We start from the raw sequence: 26778 nt of genomic DNA, 5'->3' as shown, positions 1-26778 counted from the left end.
GATTTTATCCTTAACAAAAAGATATATTTTCAGAAAACTGACTTTTAGAAAATATCTTTTAAACTTTTCTTTTCAGAAAATCTATCTTTTTCAAGATAAAATGAATAATTCGAGCGTACTATAAATATGCTCATATGTATTCATTCAAAGTTGAGGCTGACGAAGTGTAGTGGTCGTGCTTAATGGTTTCATCCTTCACCACGAAGCTAAGTCATTCCTCTTGGTCAAAGTTCCTATCAGGTTCTGGTTACAGTACGTCCAGTGAGTTCCAGACATCTCGAGTGTCCAACATATTAGTTTTATCTCTTTATTCATATATATGTATTTAGAGTTATTCTTTGAGATCTTGTAATGGGAAAAGGGGTTTGAGTATTTTGGGTTTTGGGGTGAGATTGTGAATTCTCTTAAATTCACATTTGAGTGTATGAGTTTGAAATCTCTAAAATTTAAGTGGTAGCTGTGAGTGTACAGTGAGTGAAAGGAACCTGAGAGGTGTCTTGGGTCAAGTGAAAGGAACCTGAGAGGTGTGAGGTGTCCTGGGTAAAGGGAGAAAAGGGTCCTAGGAAGTGTCTTAGGTCTGGTAGGAGGTGTCCTATCATATAGGCAAGTGTCCGTGGTGGAACTTGCGAAGCAAAGGTCTGTGTAATAGGTTGTACTAGGAGAGTTGCCTATTATAGTGGAATTTGTTTATAAGTCCCAATAGGGTCGATGTTTTACTTCCAGCTAGGCACTAGATGGTTTCCTCGTAAAACTTGTTGTGTTCTTTAAGTTCCTTTTATGTTTTGTTTTTAATTTCCGCATAAGTTTCACGATTGGAACCTACTACCATTCACCACCCCCCTCTCGTAGTAGTTCATCTAAACTAACATATTGACTGTTAAAATTATGTCTCGACACACGTGAAAACTCAAGTGATACATACAAAATAAAAAATAAAAAAATTTAAACATTAAAGAAATAGGAAAAGGAAGTATATCATACGGAAAGAGACCTAGATAACAAATTGCTCAAACGAAGTAGCAAACAAAGCTACGGATCAAAAAATAACTAAATTTGACATCCCTATATTAATCACCAAATAATGTCGACATTTTCAAGATACTCTTTTATCCATAGTACCTTTTTTATCTTCCTTTTTTCCATCTAACATAATTTCTTTTATTTTAACTTCCTTTCTTAGTTCTCTCATGAACCATCCAATATTGTTGTAGGAATGTGAATGTCATTCCTTTTCTTCCGTAACCCTACCATTCAAACTTCTATAAAAACTAACCTTCTTTCATAATATATATCTCAAATCATAAGTTCAAAAAAAAAAAAAAAAAAAGGGAAAAAACATGGCAAAAACAATTTTTTACTATGTGCTTACTATTATGCTACTCCTGCCCACAATTGTAGTAGCTGAGTGTAGTTGTGAAGCTAATGACTTACCCCGTGACGGCAAGTCCGTAACCCTCAAGTTTAAATTAGGTGCCATAGGAGCAATCCTTGGAGCCGGAGCATTCGGAGTAGGGATTCCTCTACTAGGCAAACGGATATCCGTTTTACGGCCCGAAAACGATATATTCTTCATGATCAAGGCCTTTGCCGCAGGAGTAATCCTCGCTACCGGGTTCATCCACATACTCCCGGAAGCTTTTGAGGGGTTGACGTCTCCTTGTATAGGGGAAACTCCTTGGCAGAAGTTCCCCTTTGCCGCGTTCATCGCGATGGTGGCTTCGATTGGGAGCCTAATGGTGGATTCATTGGCAACAGGGCATTATAGAAGGGTTCACTTTGGTGGGAAAGATGGTAATAAGGAAGTTTCTATTAATAGTAAAGTGGTCGATGAAGAGAGTAATGATGCACATGCTGGTCACGTGCATGTTCATACTCATGCTACTCATGGTCATTCTCATGGTCATGTTGGTGAAGGTAGTGATGAATTAGGGGAACAATTGAGTAAGCTTGAACTTATTAGGCATCGTGTTACTGCTCAGGTAACAATAGTTATTTTTATCGTGTATTTACATACGTATCTATCTATTTCAGTCAATTTTATTTATTTTCAAAACTAGATGAAAACATATTTCAAACCAAGATGTTTAACGTACTTTATTATGAGTTTAAAAGAAAACGTATTCAATTTTTATCTATATTAGTAAAATATTTGAAACACAACAGGGTCGGCCCGGAGGGGTAGGCCTTGAGTGCGACCGCCTAGGGCCCACGCCAGAAAGGGGCCCAAAATTTCAAAAAAAAAATCAGTTTGCATAGCTGTAGAATTTAAACCGTTTAAACTGTAGTTTTTAATCGTTAAAAAATAAGCTACTTTTAAAAATGATAAATAATGCATTTAGTTAGCAATTAACATTAGATTACTTAGATATCATTTAGGTGGAGATAACTATGCAATATAACCTCTTCTAATCTTCCGATTTCTATGAGTATCTGCTTCAAAATATTAATCTTTTCAATTACACCGTTTCGTATTAATTCAATTACCGAAATATTATGCAAAGTTATTACTCCAGTATTGTGTATGGAGACTTAGTATTTAAATAATTTAAGTTATTTTCATTGTCTTATATTTAAATTAAAGCCATTGCGTGTAAAAAAAATTGTTTACGTAAAGGGCTCTTTTCTTACATTATGTCTAGGGCCCATATATTTCTAGGAACGGGGCTGAAACACAAGTGACTAGACTACAAATCTTAGTATCTCAGTCAATTTTGTTTCTTTTCAAAATTAAATGAAATCATATTTCAACCAATATGTTTACTATACTTTATTATAAGTACGAGTATAATATATATATATATATATATATATATATATATATATATATATATATATATATATATATATATTAGTAAAATATTTGAAACACTAGTGAGTGGACTACAAATCTTAGTATCTCAAACAAACTTTAAAGGGTCAAAAAGTTGAAGCAAAGGATGTCATATTCTTCTTTACTCCTATATTCTTTAGCATTATTAGGTGCCAACTTAATGGTTACTTACTAATTTATATATCACGCCTAATAAGTTTCAACTTTCAAAGTTCAAATTATATAAAACTCTTAAATTTTGAATTCAATCATAAAAGTACTATAAAGTTGCTAACAGACATGAACACACACCCTTCTTTTATACCTAAGATTTTATCAATAATATCTATATCTAGCAAACTAACTATTATTTGGATGGTTTTTATTCAGGTATTAGAGCTGGGAATTGTGGTCCATTCAGTAATAATAGGCATATCATTGGGAACATCTCAAAGGCTTGATACCATTAAACCTTTAATGGTTGCATTAAGTTTCCATCAATTTTTCGAAGGCATGGGACTTGGTGGCTGCATCAATCAGGTAAACAACTGAAACAAAACTTATTCTTGCTTGTTTGGCATCGGTTTTTGTTTGCAGTTTTCTATTTTTTTAAAAACAAAGAACTGGAAACAAGAAAAAATTGTTTTTACTTTTCTGTTGTCAATTTTTAATTTGCCTAATATTTGATTTATTATATGATTTTTTAAAAAATTATAGCACTCATAAATCAATGAAATCATCATTTTTTTACAGGCGAAGTTCAAGTCACGAGCTATGGCAACAATGGCAATGTTTTTCTCACTTACAACACCAATTGGTATTGGCATTGGCATTGCAATCGCCGGTGTATATGACCAAAGTAGCCCTCGATCACTAATTATACAGGGGATATTCGAGGCGGCTGCAGCAGGTATACTAATATATATGGCACTTGTTGATCTACTAGCTGCAGACTTCATGAATCCAAGGATGCAGGCAAATACTAGGATTCAATTAGGCTCACATATTTCATTACTTTTAGGGGCTGGTTGTATGTCTGTTTTGGCTAGATGGGCATGATATAGTAACATTTTTATTTTATTTTTAAAATTTTGTTAGTAAGAAATTTACTTCCTTTGTTCTTTTTCAATTGACATATTTCATTTATCACGTTTATCAATGTAAAATTTTAATTTCTAATAAGTAAAAATAATAGAAATTACATATTACTTAATCCCATGTGAATATGTTTTTACTTGTATATACTTCATAAAAGATGATCAAAGGATGAATGATGAATAGTGTAAAAGTCAAAGCGAGTCAAGTAAAAAAGAACGAATGAAGTATAAGCAATTAAGTAATATAAGGTAAAAACGCAATTCATTATTGTTTTTGTCATTGGTTTGGAAATCCCACCAAATTTTGTCATACACTTTGCTCATGTTTGTTTAATGGTTATTTTACTTTTGCTTTCCTGATATTATCTAGCAACTCAATGGGCAATCGAAATGCTAATTGCCCTTCTTCCCAAGAAGAAACCCCTAAAGAAAACAGTGGCGGATCTTGGTCAAAACTATTAGAGGGGCTGGGATTTGAATTTTTTATCTCTCACTATAAAATAATCACTATGTTCTAATATTTATATGTAAAATAAGGTTATTTAAGTTCATTAGCTTGTGTAAAAAAAAAAAAAAAAAAAAAAAAAAAAAAAAAAAAAAAAAAAAAGTTTATTAGTTAATTTATTTCAACAATTTACCGGGAGTCGGGCCCTTAATGGCCCCGGTAGAAGATCCCCCTCTGAAAGAAAAGTAAATACGTACTAGCTTTGTAGGGGGTAAGTGCGCAAATTTTGCCAAATATTCATAGGCCATTTTTAATGTTTCTGTCAAACTTTCTAAACCTTCCAATATCTAGAAAGATGTTCAAACTTGCAAAAATGGTTATTATTCCTTCTGATTTGACAACTTTTTGAGTAAAAAAATATCCAATTCACACGTATAATCAACTTCTCAATTGTACATATTTGTGATGAATGTTGTGATGAATGAAAGCATTAGAAAAAAATAAATAGAAAAATCGTCAGGAATAATGACCGGTATTTCAAATATTAAAACGACATTTCGATTTATTCCAAATCGACTTTTGACATACATCTACTCAATGTATAATCATAGGTACCATGTTAAATAACCAAACATGTGCCACATTGTCATTGGTTAGGATTTTCTATTTTAATTTTACCTTTTATAAAAAAAAATGTCAACAACTACCAATTAAAGCACGTGTTTTGAAAACAATTACATATTAAATTTTTTTTTAAACAACTACCACAAAGTTATAAAAAGTTTAAGTAGCACTAGCACTCTAACAATTTTGGCTAGAATTTTCGGCATTTGGATCTCACTTTTCATCACCTTATATCTTTATAAAGGGTAATTTTGTCAATTTAGATGGTGATTTTGGTAAAGGTAAAAACTGGAACCTACATGTCGAATATTTTAGTTGAAATTATTAGACTGGTAGTGCTACTTAAACTTTTTACAATTTTATGGTAGTTTTTTTTAAAAGAAAATTTTAATAGGTATTTATTTTTAAAACACACGCTTTAATTGGTAATTTTTGACAAAATATCCTAAAAAAATGATTTTTGATTAAAATTTTTTTTTTAAAAAAAGTCCCGTTTCCATTACCATAGCCATTCAACCACCCTGTCAGCCCCCTCCTCCTTCCCGTTTGACAACCCAATCGGCCCCTCTTATCCGTTCCGCCACCCCATCAACCCCCTTCCTATGCCAACTTTGCACCAACCACAATTGTTGGTTTCAAGGGGCTATCTAGCAAGGAGGTTTAGAGATTAGGGTCAATGGGGGTTTAAGTGAGGATAGGGTGAGGAGTTTAGGTGTATGAGGTGTTGGACTGTTGGTGGTGTGAGGTGAGCTATTGTGGAGAGAGTGGGCTGACGGGAGGGGTGTATAATTTCTAATTAGAATTAATTAAGAAAATTGTAAAAATTAAAATAAAATACCGATTACAATACGACACGTGTGATAATTAGCTTGTTAACTTGGTTTGCAACAGGTCACGTTCTATTTTGAGCAGATATTCGTTAATGGTCGTTTTATTTGGAAAAACTAAATGATCGTTTTATATTTGAAAGACTGGGACCAAATATCGTATTTTTCTTGTCAATTTTTCCAAAATAAATATCAAAAGAAATAATTGTGTATCTAACTACAATAAGTTAAGCTTGGTCTAATGGTAAGCAATTTACCTTCTAACTACTACCTCCGTTTCTTTTTAGTTACACGTATACTTTTTTAGAAAGATTTTTTTTTTAGTTGACACGTTTTTTTTTTTTGGGTAAATTTTTTACCTTACATTTACAAGCTACCACACTTGCTTTTTCATTCTCTCTCACTCTCTCTCCTCTCCTTAATATAGGTGACTAAATCAAACACGTCAACTAAATAAAAACGGATAAAAGTATAAGGTTAGACATTATATCCCCCACTATGTACACTTTGAGAGTGGTAATCTCTTATGACCTGTTGTTTTGAATGCAGCCTCAATGGTGCATTTGCTTCTTGTCTTGGTGACCCTGGGATTGGCAGGAGGGTAGTGTTTAAAATGAATAAATTAATTCGTCAATTATTTTAATCGCGTCATTAGAATTTTTTCAGTATTCGTAATTCGTTCTTCTCTTTTGTGTTTTTTCGTATGAAAATGCGTTTGTGTGAAATTCAATAGATTTGTCTTCAATTTTACATTATTCTCTGTCTTGACGTCGTGCTATGCTTGTTCAAGGGGTTTTGCTGGAGATATTTTCGATGATCACGCGGTGTCGTGTGTTAGTATGGTGGGTATTAAACATCGGCATAATGTTGTTCGGGATACCCTTGTTGATATTTGTTATCATTCTGGGATTTCAGCAAGAAAAGAGGTTGACATTGGGTTGTCTGGAGGTAATGACGAGGCTCTCAGACCTACGGAGGTGTTACTTTATTCCTGGGATCGTGGTCGCGATGTCTGTGTTGATTTGACAGGGTCTTCTCCTTTGACACAGTCAGGGCTATCTGATTTCATTGGAAACGAGTTAAGTATGAAGCTCGATGTCAGGCAATTGGATATGGTTTCATTCTTTTCTCTTTTTCTTCACTTGGGGAATTAGAGAAAGAGGTTGTTGCATTGCTGAAGCGGGTTCAAAAATTCTCGACGACGCAAGACATTGGGGCACGTGCTGCTGCTCATATATTTACTAGGATTGGATTTGCTATAGCTAGAGGAGTGGGGGCCCAGATTGTATCTCGACTACCCACTAACTTTTTATAGGTTGTATGACTTTGTCTGTTTTGATATATAATAATTGTTTTGGGTGATTTTATCCCTCGGGAGAGTTGCGTCACAAAGATTGGTCCAACTGAGCTGTACCTGCAAAAACAACGGAGACTCTGGCTGGTGAAGCTCCGCCTCCGAAGATCAAGTTAGTAACTTAAAAGGGAATAAAGAGTACGAAAATTTAGGTGGAGATCTGCTTGAATTCCAAGCTCAGGTGTTTCTCTGATGAGAGAGAAAGTAGGTGTAATAAATGATTGAATATGTCCCCAAAATGGGGAAATATCTCCTTATTTATAGGGTCATTGATAGGAGTGCCCCTATCTAGGTCACTTGACCTAGATTTTATTGGGTTGCGCCGAATTACGACGCTTCTTGGGATTTAGGCCCTTGAAGGCCGTCATTTCAGAAGCTATCTGAAGGGGACACGTGTCGAGAGGCTTTTGGGCCACTTGGGCCAGCCTGAACTTGACACATGACCTTCTCTCATTGGTCCACATGTCTAGGGTATTTTTATCCTAAACAATAATAATAATAGTAATAATAATAATAATAATAATAATAATAATAATAATAATAATAATAATAATAATAATAATAATAGTCGGAATAGTAATAGTAGTAGTAATAATAATAATGATAATAATAATAATAATAATAATAATAATAATAATAATAATAATAAAATTTGTTCTGCTCTGCTCTGCTGAAATCTAATCTCTGCTATGCCTAGAAGCTCAAAAGAATAGGGCTTTAGTTAACAGCACATTGCTCTACTACCAGCTTGTACCAAAACTCTTTCTTGCATATACAAAAAAAAAAAAAAAAAAAAAAAAATTAGTACAAGGACACTTATTATAGGCAACAATGATTCTTTTTTTGAAGAATTTCAGTACGGTAAGCTTTGCTTTAAAAGTCAAGTGTAAAAAGATTCTAGCTGATCAAATTTGAATAATGTGATCTTGATTGACTAAAAGTAGACATCAGCCAAAACTTTAATCTCTCTAATACAGGCCTTTTTGGATGGTGCTTATACATCACTACTTTACTCTCACAAACAACATTGTTGGTGCTACCAATATTTTCGCTCGTCAACTTTACACAATCCACAATATAATAAAGTAAATTTCCAGTTTCCACGTAGCAAATAAAAAGGGATGGAGGGAGCATTTAACTCAGGATCCTTGAGCATGTTTTTTATCGCTCATAAGTTGGCAATCTTGGTAATAAGCTAGGAAGAGTAGAGGCAGGTATGGCATGGTTAACACGTATTTACCCAAGTCCGCATTGAGCGCGATGGGCGTGGCTTGTGCTTGCCATGGTTTTTCTTTTAACATTAGCCACGGTAGTCTGTAGCATTACTACTACAAAAAAAATTCAACGTATGAACTAGCACAACCCAACATGGTAGTTGTTCCATGCCTCTTAACACTACATGAGGCACAGCCCACTACCATACTAAAAATGGCTAGTAATCTTTAATCTCTTAATTATTTGTTTTTTAAATTTAGATCTGAAGCAAATTACGTGACAGTAACATGAATCTTAGTATCTGACACAAAAATTAACTTTTCTTCAGCATCTTCTTCTACTTGATCGCCTTAATCCCATAATTTGAGTCGACTATATGAATCAACATGAGGACTGAGGACTTCCCAGGAGGTCACCCATCCCATTACTATTCTCAATCATTGTGGCTCATGTCAAGCAATGTGACAAAAATTAACCTATGAAATTAAGAAAATTAACTATAACCTACCTCCTTAAGAGATGATAGGGTTGTTGCCCCTTCCAAAAGAACAGTCAATTTTAAAAAGAAATACACCGCAAAAGTCACAGATATATGGTTACTAATTTTCCTTGTAATAGCACCACCATTATTTTTACCCTTTCTAGCTTTGTAGGTACTTTACTACTTTAATTGATAATTTTATATGGTATTCTTTTCAGAATCAAACAGCTCAAAGCTTTAAGAACCCTTAATTAAAATAAATAAATGTATGAGATGAGATTCTCACCTTTGAAATACTAGTTCAATTGGCTTCAGAGTCTGAAGAATCCTCTTATATTGTTTTCTTCAGTTGTCTTCCGCCGTTCAATTAGTATGCTTTGACTACAACCTTTCTATTTGTGACAAAGTTGTATTGTATACAGAAATTCCTGAATCTTTTCCAAAGATGAATTCTAAAGACAGTGAACGAGGAAAAATGCGATTAAGTGGTTAACTCAACCCTTCTACTTCCACAAAGCTCTTCTAAGTTTCTAAGATGACAAATAATAGAAATCAAATAGAAAATATCAGAATTTTTAAAGTTGGACAGAATTTCAAAGATTTTATTGTACGTTAAACATTCATATCATTTATGAAAGATAATTAAGAATCATCATGAGATTAAAAGGTTACCGACAAACTGTAAGCGTTGGTTGTGCCCTCAAATCCCCAACGAAATTCATCGCTCTTGGTGGAAGACGTGTAAAAAAAACTGAATTGTTACGAATTAGCAAGAGAGCAGAAAAATTCACTACAAAATCAATTTCTGGCAATCAATGCTTACAAGACAGAGAATACTAACAGCATAAATTATACTAGTAAGGCAGTTAAAGACACTGTTTAAACAAGAAATTTGCAGGTTTAAAATGTACTTGCAATATGAAAGAAAATCTAAATAGAAGTTCATATTTCAAAGCTACGAAATCCTATACATCAAAGTGGTGATTTAAACAATATAAACAAATTTTCTTAGATTAATTTCAGCCAACTCCATCTACATGTGTAACGGAAATATAAAAACAACTTCAATCCTATTCACTTAGAATCAGGTTATGAGGGATATGAGTCAAATAAGAAGCACACAATATCAGAATTATATCAATCATTCCTCAAATTAAAATAAAGGACATAATCATAAGTAGTTATAGACTGATAACATCTTAACAATAGTCCTTAAGAGCAATAAGCTACCTCCTAAGTATCATAATCCTACAGCGCAAATTGGAGCCAAAGCACATACAAGAAAAAAAAAAATCACAAAATACTTGAGATACGCCCAGATGAAAGCAAAACTTATTTGAGTAAATCAACTTCCCCCAGATCACACAGCGAGAATTAAACTATCTCACTTAGGATTCCAACAATGCTGAGTAATTAAAGTCTACACAATTTTTTGTTTTTTGGTTCCCCCTCAAAAATTTTACCTACAAAGCCGGTTGAGATCATTTATTTCACCTCGAGCACATAATCATCATTTAATTAAAGGCTACACTCTGGCACCTCGAGCACATAATAATCATTTATCAACAGATAGATTAGCAGAAGATTAGTGAAAAACTCAAAATCCATAGTACACAAGCAAATATTCTCATATTTGATTATGTCAAAAACAAAGGGTACTAAAACTGCTCAAGGCCTTGGCTAAAAAAGATCCTCGCGATGCAAAGCAGGTTCCAGACGCCACATGAAACAATACTGCTTTTACAAACTATCCTATTCAGGGCTCAGAGATCAGAGACAATAGTATGTCAGAACTCTTTCATTAAACCCTAGTAAACTGAAACCTTGAAACTCCTATCAGATTATGTACTGCCTAATCTCATCAATTTCAGACTCACAACAAAACCAGGTAGCTTAAACTGGCACAGGTATTGAGTATATATAATACATGAACAAGAAAAAAAACTCAACACTGCCATACCACAAACTCCTAGCAAGTAATCAATCTGATACTTTTATAGTAAATATGCATATTTACACACAAACAGAAACTATAACACCAAAATCAAATAATCAATGTTGTAATTAGGTTGCAGCACAGACCGCACCAGCTTCTTGGACTAACCTTTCTGTTAAAGCACCAGCTTTGTGGAAATACATTTACATCGTGATCAGCATCAAAGCTCAAGCTAGAGTAACTAGAGTAAATTATGCACAAAGTTCAAGCAGAAACTTGACTAACACAAGAAGAATATTGTCAGGCTAAATTTTATGACATCAATTTCCTAATAACCAAAATAAAGTGGTACAAAGCTAAAGCTGCCATAACAAAAACCTACAAAAATTGAAAACAAGATTTACTACCAGTCAATACAAAAGTCATGGAATGAAGCAATAACAGAACAATAAACATAAGTCTATAGATCATGATGCAAACTGCTGTACATTTCTATAATCCCTGGTTCTGCAGTAACATTCTGTATAAAAAAAATTGCAATTAATTTCAGTTGTTTCTGAGTCCCTTGCATTTACTGATTTAAGCACAACATTAGCAGAACAGCAACAACAGGGCAGCAGTAACATTTCTATTTATTATATGCAGTAACACAGCAACCTACATCCGTAACAGAACAGCAGTAACACACACGCACAGCTACACAGAACAGCAAGAACACAACTAAGGGTCATGCTTGAAGGTCAGAATAATACCATACAACATACATGCCTTGCTTGAAGGTCTTGTACGGGGATCACTATCACCTTCTTTTTATCATTCCACTTAAACTTTGTGTAAGTTTTGATATCATTGATGACCGAATGATGTTTCTTCCAAACCTTGATCCGATTCTTCACCTGATCCATGGTGACTAAGATGCCCAATTGTTTCCTCACGTTATCCACTACAGTTTGATATGCTTGCGATTTGAATTCTCCATCACCCTTATTTCCCTCATTAATCTAGGCAAACAATGTTTTAGTGAGTACACCATCCATTTGTGTATTCCAACTTGTATAGTTTCTTCTTTGTGATTGTGAAGGTGCCATAGGCTCTTTCCCGGGTCTCCTCATAATGTATGATGTTCAAAGGTCCTGTAGACAAGAAAATAAAAATAAAAAATCAAATCAACACTTGTACTAATGCTAAAACCAAAATGAATAGAACAAGACAAGAAGAAATGCAAACTAGTTTTAAGACAAACCATTCATAGTACACAATATCTCATTACATAATAAATAGTTTTATGACAAACCATAAATAATACACAAATGTCTCATTACAACTAAAACCTATGTAGCTTAACCCCTTCGTGCCATATATTCTTGAAACATCTTCTTAGCAAGGTCATCTCTAAAATTGTTCCACTATTTGTTGTTCGAGCGGATAAAATGTAGTCTTCTTCTTCCGCTTCCTCTTCCTCTTCCTCATCTATTGCTTCCATATTTATCAAGTCATGGTCCACCTCTTGCATAAGACTCGTTTCCTCCATGTTTTCTTCCCTTAGAAAGTTATGTAGGATAAAGCAAGCATTGATAATTCTTACTTGAATATTTTTTGGAAAAAAGCTAGAATTTCTTAAAATGCTCCAACGCTTCTTTAACAACCCAAATGCCATTTCAATGGTATTTCGAGCAGATGAGTGTCGCAAGTTAAAAAGCTCCTTTTCATTTGTAGGAGTGTTTCCTCTCCACAAATTTAAATGGTATCTAGTACCTTTGTAAGGAGCTAAGAAACCTTCGGCATTAGAATATCCTAAATCAACAAGAAGATACCTATCTGCAATCAAAGAATGTTAACATTTTAATTATACATTCAAACTCACATAACCCAATCTTTATACAAAATAATAAAAAAATATATATGTTCTTACTTTTAGGCACTTTAAGACCATTAGGCCTACGAAAAGCATCCCGAAGGACACGAAGATCCGATGCGGATCCTTCCCAACCAAGTAGCACATACGTGAATCGAAGGTTAGGATCACAAGTGGCTAGTACATTAGTGCTAAGGTTCCCTTTCCTATCTCGATAGCGAGGTCGATCCTCAATTGGCACAGTCATATCAATATGTGTCCCATCAAGAGCTCCTATAACACCTTCGAACCACTTCCATTTATTATCATCAACATACTAGTAGTGTGATCAGCTTGTTTGATGTAATATTTCCCTAACTTGAGCATGGATCCAAGAACTACATGAAATTGACGACTAATAGTCTCTCCGGATCGTGCAAAGAGGGCTTGCATTGTTCTATTTTCAAATCATGGGCAAGGGTATGAAGATATAAAGCCACAATTTCTTTTATCGTGACATTTCTCGTGGTCTTTAGCCCACCTTTAGTTTGTAACACATGACATAGCTTCTCAAAACGATGTATATCGAGACGTAATTGCTCTCGACATATCCTATCATTCCTCAAAGTGTTCATTTATGTAGCTCTTGTTCTAGCACGCTCGGATTCATTCCATGTTATCTCCTTTAATCTATATTTCTTACCATACCATGCTCCTACTACTACCATAATAAAACCTACAACCATCACAACTAAGTCCATTTCATCATCATCATCATCATCCCTTGGCCGCTTACGTGACTCTTGTATATTCAAATCAGACATCCTAAAACATTCAAGCCAAATTTAACTAAACTGAGTTTATCTAGTGAAGCCAAATTTCAAACAACTCAAGCAAATCAAGTAAACAAAATGAAAGAGGCACACACTTGAACAGAGAGGCAAGCAGCACAAAATTCAAGCAACAGCATTAATTCACAAAATTCATTCCTTTTTTTTTTTTTTTTTGTTAAGCATTAACAAGAAGGTATCATGATTTGGGTAAAGTAGGACAGTTATTTGTTAAGCTAGAATCCCCATCCAACCCTTCATTCCTTCTTTTTTTTGAACTACACCTACTATGAATTTTACATAAGTTGTGCTATCTTCACTTATTATACTCCATACTTTATAAGTTTGTATTTCTCTTAGCTTGAGCTTACTGTCTCCGTATATTTAATTATTAGAAATGTATTGTACTAGTGATATGACCTTATACAACCCTCAATTTGGTCATATCAGTTATATTATGCATACTCCATGTATGTTTCAGATGAATCAGAGTATCACGCAGAAGAAAAAAAAGACAAATAAAAGAATATGAACAACAAAAATACAACAGAAAGCATAATGCATGCATTGTTGGAGGAGATAGCAGCGAATAACAATCCCACGTGAGCCATGAAAATTAGTAAATGATAATTGGCAGCTTATGATTATCTTATTAGGCCCCACATTTTATTTTGTTAGAGCAATGATAATTAACTTCATTTGTATCAATACTACGTGTATCTGTCCTAGCTTTAGATCAAATAGATATAAAGCACAAGCTCTTTCAAGTTCATACAAGAAGCAACATACAAGTTCATAATCAAAGTATTACAGCAACATACAAGCAGAATTCAAACATGCAGCAACATACAGGTCGTTTAAATAATAAAAACATAAATTAAAGTAGATTACAAGCAGAAAGCAGCAACATACAACAACAAATCAAGCATTAAAATATGAAATTGAACAGCCAAATTGCAAATTAAACAACAAATCAACTATTTCTATAATAAAAAGAAACAAAAACACAAATTGTACCACATAACCGATAAACCCTAGATTATGAAATTGATTTTAATGGATAAACCCGAAATTTTGAAATTGAAAATGTGTATAATCGATAAACCCTATATTATGAAATTGATTTTCGATTAGTTAAGAAGAGTTACCTCAAAAGCTAATTCAATGGAGGATAAAAGCTCACAAACCGGTTCAATGATGGAAGCTCATACGCGCCGCTTCAATGGAGGAGAGAGGAAATCGAGCTGCTTCAATAGAGGAGGAGAAAATCGAGCAGCATCGTGAAAGGAATAGACTAGGAGAGAGAAAATTAGGGCAAGTAAATAATTTGAAATGACAATATGTGAGATGGAATTTATAAATTATGGAGTTGAACTTAATTTTGTACAGGCTTGGATTTGCATGGATTTGACCCAAATACAAATCCAAATGCATGTATTATCCAAACAGGCCATTTGGCCCAAATAAGAATTTCAAATGAAATCCCCATATCCTAACAGGCCATAATGATATCTCAAAACCCTGCCCCTTGTCTGTAATAATATTATTTTGTCTGTGAAACTTGGAATTCACTCTCTTCTGGATGACAGTAATTTGCTAGACTCGAATGCTAGCAGGGCAACTCTTGTAACAAACTCAGTTTTAATCTAATTAGCGTTCCTTTCTACCAACAACAACAACAAAAACCTTAGTCCCAAAATGATTTGGGATAAGATAACATGAATCGTCTTAAGGAATCGTATGATATAAAGAAACGGACATAACAAAACCATCATTAAAAAGAGTTTGAAAAAAGGTGAGTGAAGAATAGCTGAAGCTTCAGACTCAAATGAAACATCTTGCCAAGCTATTGCCCTGTGAAACTGACCAAGCATTTTGATCATCAGAATTATCATCTAGAAACAGATAGAAATATCTCTTAATGCCCTCCAAATACTCGGCATCAAGCAGCATCTTCCACAATGGCACCTCATTACATAGTATAAGCTCATATAAGACCTGTAAAACTGATGGCAGTAAAAAATTCATGCATAATTTCTACTACATGAAGCCAAAGGTTTAGGGTTTGTGTGACTTTGCTTGCCAAGAGCTTATATTGTTAATTGCCTTAATTCTGTCTGCAACTCTGCAGTTGACAGCTTCACAAACCAGCTGAGCATAACAGGTCTAATCCTTCCATTATATTATGATTTCCATCTCCTTTAAATACGCAGATTAGCATGGATAAGCATTTGCAGAAGCAATGCACAACTAACATCCTTACAAAATTTTCAGACGAATAGAGAGGTATTGATGAATTCTAGAGGATATCCCATCTTTTTAACATCCAAATAAGCATGTACAAGCATTTTCCTAAACAATGAAAGACAACTTAGATTTGCAATCCCTGAAAGTCTTCGTTACAGGAATTCCAATAGCGCTGGAAGGGGTTTGTGAAGAATTCTACACATCTAATTTCGTTCTCATCCATAAACTAAGCCTCATTTTGGCAAATCACTTTTTTCTTAAAGGACTTGATTCTTATGTGTGTAGCCTCTTACTGGTGTTAAAACTATTGCTTCAGTAAAGCAAACACAGATTCTTTCTTATTTCTCAATCCCATTGGTGTAATGTATGACAAGCCCCAATATCCACTATCAACATGATGTTGAGACATAGCTAAGCATACACATCATGCTTCCTCACCTTTCAACATTTAAATTATTCATATTACTCAAAAAACATGTCAATGTTCTGTCTTCTTTGCAAATGATTTGTGAGCAGCGGCGCATTCTGCATCAAATTCTTCCTTCTTCACCAAACAATTACCCCAAACTGATTCTCCCTGCATTTCAGTAGCACGTTCCCAAAAGCAAAATTCACGCTCCCTTGACAGCCATATCACTCCAGCTGCGACTTGCCGGCCATGTTTTTCACCTCCCTCAACAAAAGAAGCAGCTTATTCTCTTTTCATCAGTCCCTCAGTCCTGTAGTCATGCTCACTAATATTATTTACTACGTATACATTCTGTGTATGCCACGATTGGTGGGCATCTGAAGCTCCACAAAGACCATTTCTCACACAAAGTTAGTCTCATCTCTCAACTTCAACAGCTTATACATCTCTTACATCTTTCCCTGATCATGAGTTTTCCCCTAAGTGAAGGCAGTAAAAAAATGCCATCCTCATCTGTCCTTATAAATTAAATAGTGCTGCAGCACAGCCTTGTCAAATTAAAGAAGAACAAAATTACAATACTACACAGCATCTATCATTGTCACTTGTCAGCAGGACCTTCCCCACAAGAAAATAGGACTAACTGTTGGTAAAGAAGGCCAAGAGGAAAAAAAAAAAAAAAAGGTTTGATGTCATCCGCTTAATCAATAAGACCTTTCGGCCATGGCATCCTTATAGTATTAGAAAGCACCCTGTGGCAGATAACATATACATGTCTAGAATTCTATTGAGCTTTCCTTCGCAAATAGTATAACAGTATTTGGTATCAATAAACTTACTATAAAAGGCCATACATCATTTGCTGTTGCAATGCACCCGTTTCCTGATACTCATCTAGATTTTCTCAATCAACTGCTATAAATACTCAAAGAATTGATTTAATAACAGTTGAACCTTATCAATTTCCAAAAAACTAGTACTAGCTAGATAAAGATAAAGTTTTTCCTTCAAGAAAAGAAGTAATAGAAACATAAGAAGAAAAAAAACAAAGGATGTGAGAAACAGGCGAGTGAAAAATGTGTCTTGGACCTGCTGCCACCGGTAGCAATCGTGTAATGATTAATCTGATATACAACAGCAATGTAGGCAGACTAGACCTGGAAATCTTGACCCAACCTGATTGACCCGACCCGAATGACCCGACCTGTAACCCGAAATCATTAACCCGAAAATGACCCGAACCCGAACTAACCCGACCCGACCCGAAATAGAGTTGACCCGAACATAACTGCATGACCCGATGACCCGAAGTGACCCGACCCGAAATTGACCCAAAACCCAAACTTGACCCAACCCGAAATGACCCGAAACCCGAAGTGACCCGACCTGATTTTAACCCAAATTGATCGACCTGAATTGACCCAACCTGAATTGACCCGAATCCTAAGTGAATAGGGTGAAATACTGAATTACTTATGTACTCATGAATTTTTTTTTTTTTTTTTTTTACGATTTTACTTTATTTTTCCAACTATTTTTTAAAGTGAATTTATTTTGGTGACTCGACACAAGCTTGACCCGAATAGCCCTGACCCGAATTGACTCGATCCGAAATTGACTCGACCCGACATTCACCCCAAAATTGATCATAAAAATTGACCAGACCCGACCCAAATTGACACGACCCGAACTTAACCCGACCCGAACTTAACCCGACCCGAACTTGACCCAAAGGGCTGACCTGATTTTGACCCGAAATCCGAATCGACCCAACTCGACCCGAACCCGACCTGAATGACCTGTTTGCCAGGTCTAAGGCATACTAACAAGGGCTATCTGTTTTGCCAAGACCTAAGAAACTAATAGCGCAAAACTGTTCCTATACAAAAAAAAAAAAAAAAAAAAAAATAATGTATCTATTATGCCTTGAAAATTGTATGTGTGTTTTGAACAAACATGGGAAAAAGAAACCCTGATTCTAGTTGCAATTAAATCTTTTACGATTGGTGTTTTTCGTCTCTAGTTTCAGGTTGGTCTTCAATTCCTCCTATCCGAGAGCTAATATGATGGTATTTTCGATTGAAAACATAATTTTAAAATGAAAAAAAAGGGACTATTCTCATAACATGATACCTTGTACAATTTATACCTCCCTAACCAGTAACCAATTGCCAGGAGACTTTGTAATACACTCACATTTCACTTTTATCGAGGGAGAAACAAAAAAAACCTCGAATTACAAATCATATCATATAACTAATATATAAAGCTAAACTTTTAGCCAGGCCACGAGACAGCGACACTTGGCGCTTTAACTTTTCGCCAAGTGTCGTGCCACATAGGCGACATATAAGATTTAGTATGACACCTCTAACGCTAGATAAGAGAATTTAAGATAGATTTTTTTTAAGATAAAAAAGTTATTTAGAGTTTTATTTTTGACAAAAAAGTTATTGTTTTATTTCTGATAGGTTTTCTAATTTTCCATATAAGTAGATTGTAACTTTAAAAATATATCTTATAAATATGTTAAATTAAATTTATATCATAAAATTTATAAAGTTGTACAAAACAGGACTTATTTATGATACACTTTAATCAACCAAAACAAAACTTGGCATTTTGATTTTTCGCCAAGTGTCACGTCATGTAAAAAACAAATATGAATTAGTGTGACACGCATAAGATAAATAATTATAACTTTTAAATACTTTTAACACAACTTTAACCCGTCTTTATAAGTAGCGAATTAATGTAAGGATTTTTAAAACATAAAGATATATATTGCGGAGGGAACTCGGGGCATCGTCCAGGATACGTACTAGAAACTAATATATAAAGCTAAACTTTTAGCCAAGTCACGATGCAGCGACACTTGGCATTCTAACTTTTCGCCAAGTGTCGAGCCACGTTGAATAGATTTAAATACACTTCATAAGATAAAAAAAAAGTTAGTTTAGAAATTCTATTTTAAGTGTCGCGCCACGTTGGATAGATTTAAATCGACTTCATAAACAACTCGGGCATCGCACGGGCACAAAAATAGTAATAAATAAATAAAATAAAACACAAACAAATAAAAAACAAAACCTTTGCCGGATTGCAACAATGCAACCATAAGGACAATCTATACTTCTTTCCCACCTTTTCACCATAAGCACAGGAAGTTTAAAAAGATAGCATGGTAAATCTTTGTACAATGCATCAGATGCTTATCACCTGGGCTTGTAAGGAGCACATTCATTTAAGAAGGTTGAAAATTAGAGCTTTACGCTTGCAAAGGTATAGAGTATGTTACCTGAAATCAATCACAAGAGAGGCTGAAAAAATTTGTCGTTACTGGCATGCACAGCAAAAAATTGCCGGTTCAAGTCTATGATTGCTCTGTTAATACACACCTGACACCCCATCTCCATTGAACCCTTTTCGCCATTAAATCATACGGAGTAATACTCAAAAAATGTACTAGTAGTTAATGTAATCTTAAAGATGTATGATTGATGTAAATTATAATATGAAGCCAAATGCTAGTAGAGTGGCATGAGAAACACATAATAATAAATCAGTACAACATATATGAAAGGAGCAACACACGACTAAAATGAGCAACAATGATCCACAGGACTGTCAGCCACAAACGTGTAGGAAGACATAAAAGGCAAATTAATAAATTTAGCTAAGCCAAACTCTATCCAATGTTCCCCTTCCTTAGTATCTTCATATTCTCAACATCTAAACCTTTCCAATTGTATCGATAATGCTGCCTTTATCTAAATTTCAAACCAAAAAATTCTCATCTCAAGCATCTTATTTTGAACAAAAAAATAGTCACTATCACCCGATCTTGAATAGCCTCGTGATTATTTATTTTGTTTAGTTTCCACAACATAAGGTATATATGAATCTACAAAAGCACCCATAAACTCAGCTATTTTTTAGCTTCAAGTTCTAATTGGGCTTATTTGGCAAGGCCATATAGCAATAATTGGAAACAACAGAATTCATCAGCTTGTTTAAAGGCACGGAATTGTTTGTACCAAAAAAGGAAAAAAGAAGTCCTAATGCTCATAGCTTTTGTATGGTGTACAATCCTTGAATATTTGCTTATTTCACTTCTATATAATTAACCATAAACATGTTGTTGCAGTTTTTATCAGTCAAAATAACAGAAGTGCAGAACAAAGTGTATTGACTTTTTTATTTTTGATGATTCAACATTTCCAGCAGAATTTAGAGAAGATCCAACATAATTGTAGACACCCAAATGTGTCTCCCCAAAAAACCAAACCCAGTGATGAATACCTTCCACGTCATTTGATTATCGAACAAAGTGAAAGTGTGAAAAGTCTAGTGATGTGGTTGTTTTTATTAAAATATTTCTTTCTGTTTTTAAAAATCTACTCTATTTAAGAAAATAACCAGTCCAATTTAGTTTGTCCATAATTGGGCTCAAAAAGAGTTTTCCAATGATATATTATAAGCCCAATCCGATGAATAATATTATAAGCCTAAATTAAATTTGGCCCGAAATGAATTTTATATGCGGCTGAATGATCTAGAGGATGGTCTATTAATTATTATTCCTAAAGTTATTAGGATTGATTTTAATCTTCTTAAATAATATAGAAGGTTCTTTTGAATTCTAATGGAATTATGATTAATAATTATGTTTTAAAGAGTTTTATTTTGAATAAAATAAGTGATTTATCACAAATTTGATTTTAATCTAATCAATGCGGAATTAGCAGCTTAATTATATTAAGAAGAGGATTCCGCGTGGAAAGCGCGTTTGATTTCTGACTTAGCGTAAGACAACAAGGCTGTCGCGTGGTGCTAAGCCTGCCGTCATGTCGTTGGCGACATGAGGTATTTTATTCCGAATAGGACTTGATTTGTTTTCAGACTATTTTTCTATAAATAGGGGACGTATCTCCCCATTTTCATTTATTCACAACCATCATCTCTCTCTATTCTCTCTCTAAAAGCTAGAAACTTATTCTTTCTCTCTCTTTCTCTAAACTTTCCCTCTTACAAAATTTCACATACATTAGTTCTAGACACACCTAGCCAAGTTTGAAGTTGTCTTCGCCCTAGACGTGAAAGGTTAATAATTTATGAGGGTTTGGTCCCAAATTCCTATTTCAATTATTTAATTTAATTATTTGTTTTAATATTTTCCTTGAAATTACTTACATGTGTATTTTGTTATTAGAAATATGTACTAGGCATCCAACTAAGTAATTTACTTTGTTATTCTTTCGATGTAGAAATCATGCTTTAATTATTTTAATTCCTAGTATCATGTTAGGATGTCTTTATGATTCCTAGTATCATGTTTAAGGTAATAACTAAGATTTCTAATATCATGTATGCTTCTATGGGATGCTTCATATTCTTTCCTAATATTATGTTAGTATCATATTAGGGCTAAAGCTTTGATCTTTATTGTTTAGTGACATGCTAGGATTTGTTATTAATCTTGTTAGTATCATGCCTAAGATCTAGCTATTTTTATTATACTTTGAGATTGAGATTATTATGATAATTTGATTGTTATTATTGTTGCTTGATATTATATTATTGTTATTGCTTGATCATGCCTTTTATGCATATCTAAAGGGAATTTGTACTTGTAATCACGCTTAATAAGATAATTAATAATCTTGTTTAGGCTAATATGATAATAATTCAAGGTTTATAATAGTTTTGTTTGTGCATTAATATTCAACTAACATAGATTAAACATGTTTAGGGTTAACCTATAGAAAGCGCACATGAATATGAGAAGAATAAAGTAGAAGTCTATTTTAGGGCAGGTTCAATACGTGACATGTCCGAACCATAATACCATAATGAGCACATACATTAATCATTATATACTCTATTCTGTATAAGAAATTTTATAAGAAAAGGGAAGTTAAAGTTCAGAATTACCATCTTGCTTTTCTTTCAAGTCTTTTCGCCTCATCATAAACTGTTTAGCTGCCAGAAGTTATGATCACTTACAAATTGCCCATCAATAGCACAACAGAATCAGCTTGAAACAACAGAATAGTCGGAGATAAATGGGACAACAGAAAAGACAGTAATAAGATTAACTAACCATGCATGAAAGGTATGATGTGTACCACATAGATAATTACTTTTATTGAACGCTAAGAACAGAATTAAACGTGACTATTTCCCCCCAAACAATGTGATCAGACCATTTTTACATCATGCTTCCATAACATGGCTTGAGAAAGCAAAAGCGATCAGAAGAAAACAAAAATAGCTTCTTACTCAAGAATGAATATTGATCATACAGCTAAAAGTTTGGTGATAAAAATTGTAGCAATACAATCACAATATAAAGTACTTCCATAACAACATATTATGATAGTATTCATGAATATATAGTAAATTTAATAGAGTCAAAATTAAGCCAAAAAGTATGTGGCTCCTAATACAAGAAACAGTATCTTATAAAAGAAAAGGTGCAAGATTATACAATCAGTGAGATTATGTAGCAATAAGCAAAACTTATTAGAACAAACACAATATGCAGGAAATGCTGAACAACAAAGATTTTTGCATCAATTAAGACAATAAGATGCACATGCTATAATGCCAACGGTGGCAAAAACTGACCACAGTAATGTGGCCAATTTGACTGTCACAACATGACCAACTTGTCACGTTAAATCTGCAGTAAATGCTGAACACAAGATTTTGCATCAATTGAGGCAATGAGATCACATGCTAGAATGCCAACAGTGGCAAAATTAGGTCATGGTAGTGACCACGACAATGTTGATTAGACAGTCACAAGACTCATCACAACATGAATATAATGTCAAGGTAAGCTCGATGACCATACTGTCACATTAAGCTCCACATCTGGTCACGTTGCAGCACCCACAGCAAGGATTCCCCTGAACTCCAGAAAACCTGAAAATTCTTTGTTTCAACTTTTGTGAGGACACTTAATTGAGCACCGAATTAAAACAGTGAAAGAATGGGATGAAGAATTTACCTTTTTTAATGTGTGGCGATTTGTACTCGATGAAATAGAACAAGTTAATAATCAATAGCAGATCACCCACATTAATTCCTCTTTTTTTTTTAAGGAAAAAATAAATAAATTATAATGTGATAAATAAAAACGTTGAATTGTTAATAGATGATGGTCAAATAGTAACAATCTTTAACTACTAATGGGCACACCTCACAAGGGAAATATCTCTTCTTTTTATGCTTCTAAGAATAGAGTTTCTTTTCGAAAAAAAAAAAAAAAAAAAAAAAACCTTGTGTGAAAAAAAATGTAGATGGACAAACAAAAGTAACCACAAGGTAACAGGATTTACATGGAACACATCCTCCCAATTAACATATATGAGTACATCAATACAGGAGAACCAAAAACTTCTACTTCTATGTCTATAAACTAACCTTAAAAGAGCCCTACATTTCATTGATGAATAGGTACATACTATTCAAGACGTCTTCCCACCAAGAAGAGGTTTAGGTGGTGATAAAGATCGCATTTCAGGTGCAGAACTGGGGAATAATATATTCAACTTGTGCATGAGAATGTCAACTCGAGATGGAATCTCATTTAATAAGAACTTTTGAACTATAGGTTTCTTAAACCATTCCAGGACAGAATCACCTGGAGCTCTCAAAACAACTTTACTAACCTCAAACGGAGAGTCAACTGAGCTCAACATCTGGGCAATCACAATCTTCAAAGTTGGCCCAGTAACAAGTTTGATCCTTCGGGGTACAACGCCATAGTAAAGCATGCGTTTTCTAAACCTATGAAGGGTGTGCACGACAGCAATGAGTGCTGCTCCAACCGATAAATTTCTGACATCAAGGGACCAAGCAATATGCTGATCAAAGACAATTGCCTTTGGGAAAAGCTTATTCTCATAGGAGACCTTCCAAGCACAACGAGCACGATTTATCTGTCCCATTAGAACAAGATAATTGAGGAGTACATTAACAAAGTACTTAGCTGCCCCTTCTTCTAGTTCATAATCAATTCCTTGGAAAAAATCCCGAACAAAGAGTAAAACTGGTTGTTTCCTTTGTTCTGGGCCAGTGAAAAGACCGCACATGAAGGCGTGTGCCTTATGCTTTGTAGCACTAAGAATGGACATTAAATGTTTCTCACTCTGCTCATCCTGACATCTGACAAGATGAGCTAGAATTGATGTGTAAAGTATCAGATCAACTTTTGCAGCTGAGTTCACGTATGTTTCAAGAAGAGGTTTGGCAGAATCATATAAACCATTGTTCATGCAGGACTCAAAAAGCTGTCGGATGATAAAATTATTAGTCCTTATCCCAGATGAACTCATGAACCGAAGCCATCTTAATGCAAGATCTACAGAACCATCTTTGATATAGACCATAAGAACATCACTGGCACTAACATCTGCAGGATAACCCATGGCTTTCATTTCAAGCAAAATTTTAGCAGCCACATCCACCAGCTTCTTACTGGCTACAAGGGTCAAAAGTGCAGTGTAAGTACTGAGTGTCGGTCTTAAACCTGAATTTGTCATTGAGTTATAGAGCTTCATGGCAGGATCCACTTGTCCAGAGGCAGCATGCATTTCTAATAGGCAAGAGTAGGTAGAGGGTGTAGGCAGGAACCCTGCTCTCTCCATGTCCTGGAAAACAGACATTGCGGTCTCAAGCTTTCCTGATTTTGCATGAGATTCAACAACCATCGTATAAAGTCCGTAATTTGGCCTGAAACCAGCTTTTTTCATTTCATCCCAAATCCGAAGAGCTGCTTCTAATTTTCCAGCCTTGACATAAGACTCTATTAGTGAAACAAACATAGTGGCTGATGGCCTATATCCAAAGCCCTGCATTTCCATATACAACTTCATTGACATATCCAGCCTCCCTGCCTTCCCCATCAAATCAACAAACGATGCAAATATAGAAAAACTAGGACAAAATTTCCTCTCTTTCATCTCTTGAAAAAGCTTAATAGCAGCATCTAGACGACCAGATCGTGCCAAGCTAGGTATCATTAACTCATATGTTGAACTATCTAATGAACATCCACTTGCTTCCATACCCTCATACACTTCAACCGCCTTATAAGGCAAACCCTTGTTCAAAAATAAGGTTATCAAATGATTACAAGTTTGTGTCTCAACCTTACAACCAGCTTCCCGAATCTTCTTAAAACAACAATATGACACCTCTAATTTTTCAGCCTTAGCTAAGTACTGAATTACACGATTATAAGCACAAAAAGAAAAATTACCATTATCAACATAATCGCTAATCATCTCATCAAACAATGATTGCATTTTATCATAATCTCTACTTCTATTCAATTCATCCAACAACAACAAGTAACATTCATCATTTGGAACATACCGTTGTTGCCTCTTTGCCCATTGGAACAAGCTAGCCGCCATTTCGCCATCATTGATTATTTTCATAGCTTGAATTACCTGCGTCATATTGGGAACAAATTGAAGTTTGTCCAATCGCGTTTCCATCTCAGGCCCCCATTTCCACCTCCTCACTATCTCCACAAGTTTTGCAACTGCAGAAGCATTCAGAAATGGTTTCTTAACCCCACCTGACATAACATGATCATCAATACCCGGTTCGACAGAACGAACGCCTTTACCGGTGCAAAGAACACCTCCCTTCTCATCTAAATACTCTATTTCCTCAGTCCATTCACCCGAATTCGGCTTCCCAGAGCAGTAACTTCGAACAAATTCGGGGGTTTTGAGCCTGCGAACAATCGAACTGAACAACCTATTATGCTCATTTTGCACAATGTCGCCTGAAATGGGGTTATGCGCATAGAATGGTGCTGCAGAAGTGGGATTTTTGCGGCTGAGAGTGAGATTTCTCCGCCATAAAACTCTGCAACGAAACATGGACGGATAGTAGGGGGATTATTGATTGAATTGCAAATGCAGAGATCAGATTACTGAGTTCTTGCTTGCACCGAATATGCTAAAACCCTAAACCGTGTGTTAGGAGAAAAACCAATGGGTAGTCGGGGTTTGAAAATTGTAAGGTAATCAAATAGTTTTTGATGATTTCTTAAAAAAAAAAAAAAAAAAATTGATGAGGAATTTTAAAGGGAGGAAAGTTAAGCATTTCTAAATGCATAACATTGATTAAAATATTATTAAAACACATAGAGAGAGAAAAGAGGAGAGAGGTCTGTAAGTGGACCCACCTATGTTTTGGCCGGATTGTATCACGAGATGGGGGACCACATGTTGATTGTTCCTGAAAGTTTATAGGATACCATTGAATCCTCAGTGGTATTATTTATGCATAAATTTTGTACAACTAAATGCATATATAATACCATTATGTGCATATATAGTATCACTGTATATTCAGTGGTATCATTTGATCATTCAATGATACCAGAATATGCATTCGTTTGTACATATGTATAATTACATGAATAACCCTTATTTAGCATTTGTAAATGCCTAACTTTCCTCCATTTCTAGTTCCTCGGTTTTTTATCACCTTAAGCCATATGACATGGCTTCATATGAGCCACACATTAAAAAAAAAAGTGGGTACACCTTTTCTTTTTCCAAAAATCATTTAAATCATTTTAGAAAATTAATTTCTACTACCTCCGTTTCTTTTTAGTTGACACTTATTCCTTTTTTGAA

The 26778-nt window shown here is 34.6% G+C and overlaps 2 protein-coding genes across 2 annotated transcripts; one reads left to right on the top strand and one right to left on the bottom strand.

The window, feature by feature from the left end:
• The first annotated feature begins 411 nt into the window (after positions 1-411).
• LOC110731971 (zinc transporter 1-like) lies at positions 412-4015 on the top strand. The gene is made up of 3 exons (XM_021911878.1): positions 412-1979; positions 3200-3349; positions 3563-4015. Exons 1-3 carry the CDS (start codon positions 1338-1340, stop codon positions 3866-3868), a joined length of 1098 nt encoding a protein of 365 aa, XP_021767570.1. The 5' UTR covers positions 412-1337; the 3' UTR covers positions 3869-4015.
• Positions 4016-22517: 18502 nt separating this feature from the next.
• LOC110731970 (pentatricopeptide repeat-containing protein At1g79490, mitochondrial-like) lies at positions 22518-26397 on the bottom strand. The gene has a single exon (XM_021911877.1). The coding sequence runs from the start codon at positions 26011-26013 to the stop codon at positions 23584-23586; it is 2430 nt and encodes an 809-aa protein (XP_021767569.1). The 5' UTR covers positions 26014-26397; the 3' UTR covers positions 22518-23583.
• Between the last annotated feature and the right edge of the window lie 381 nt (positions 26398-26778).

Source organism: Chenopodium quinoa, unplaced genomic scaffold (genome assembly GCF_001683475.1).
Source record: "Chenopodium quinoa cultivar QQ74 unplaced genomic scaffold, ASM168347v1, whole genome shotgun sequence".
Lineage (NCBI taxonomy): Eukaryota > Viridiplantae > Streptophyta > Magnoliopsida > Caryophyllales > Amaranthaceae > Chenopodium > Chenopodium quinoa.
The sequence above is the reverse complement of the archived record's forward strand: the minus strand, read 5'-3'. Positions and strand labels throughout refer to the sequence as shown.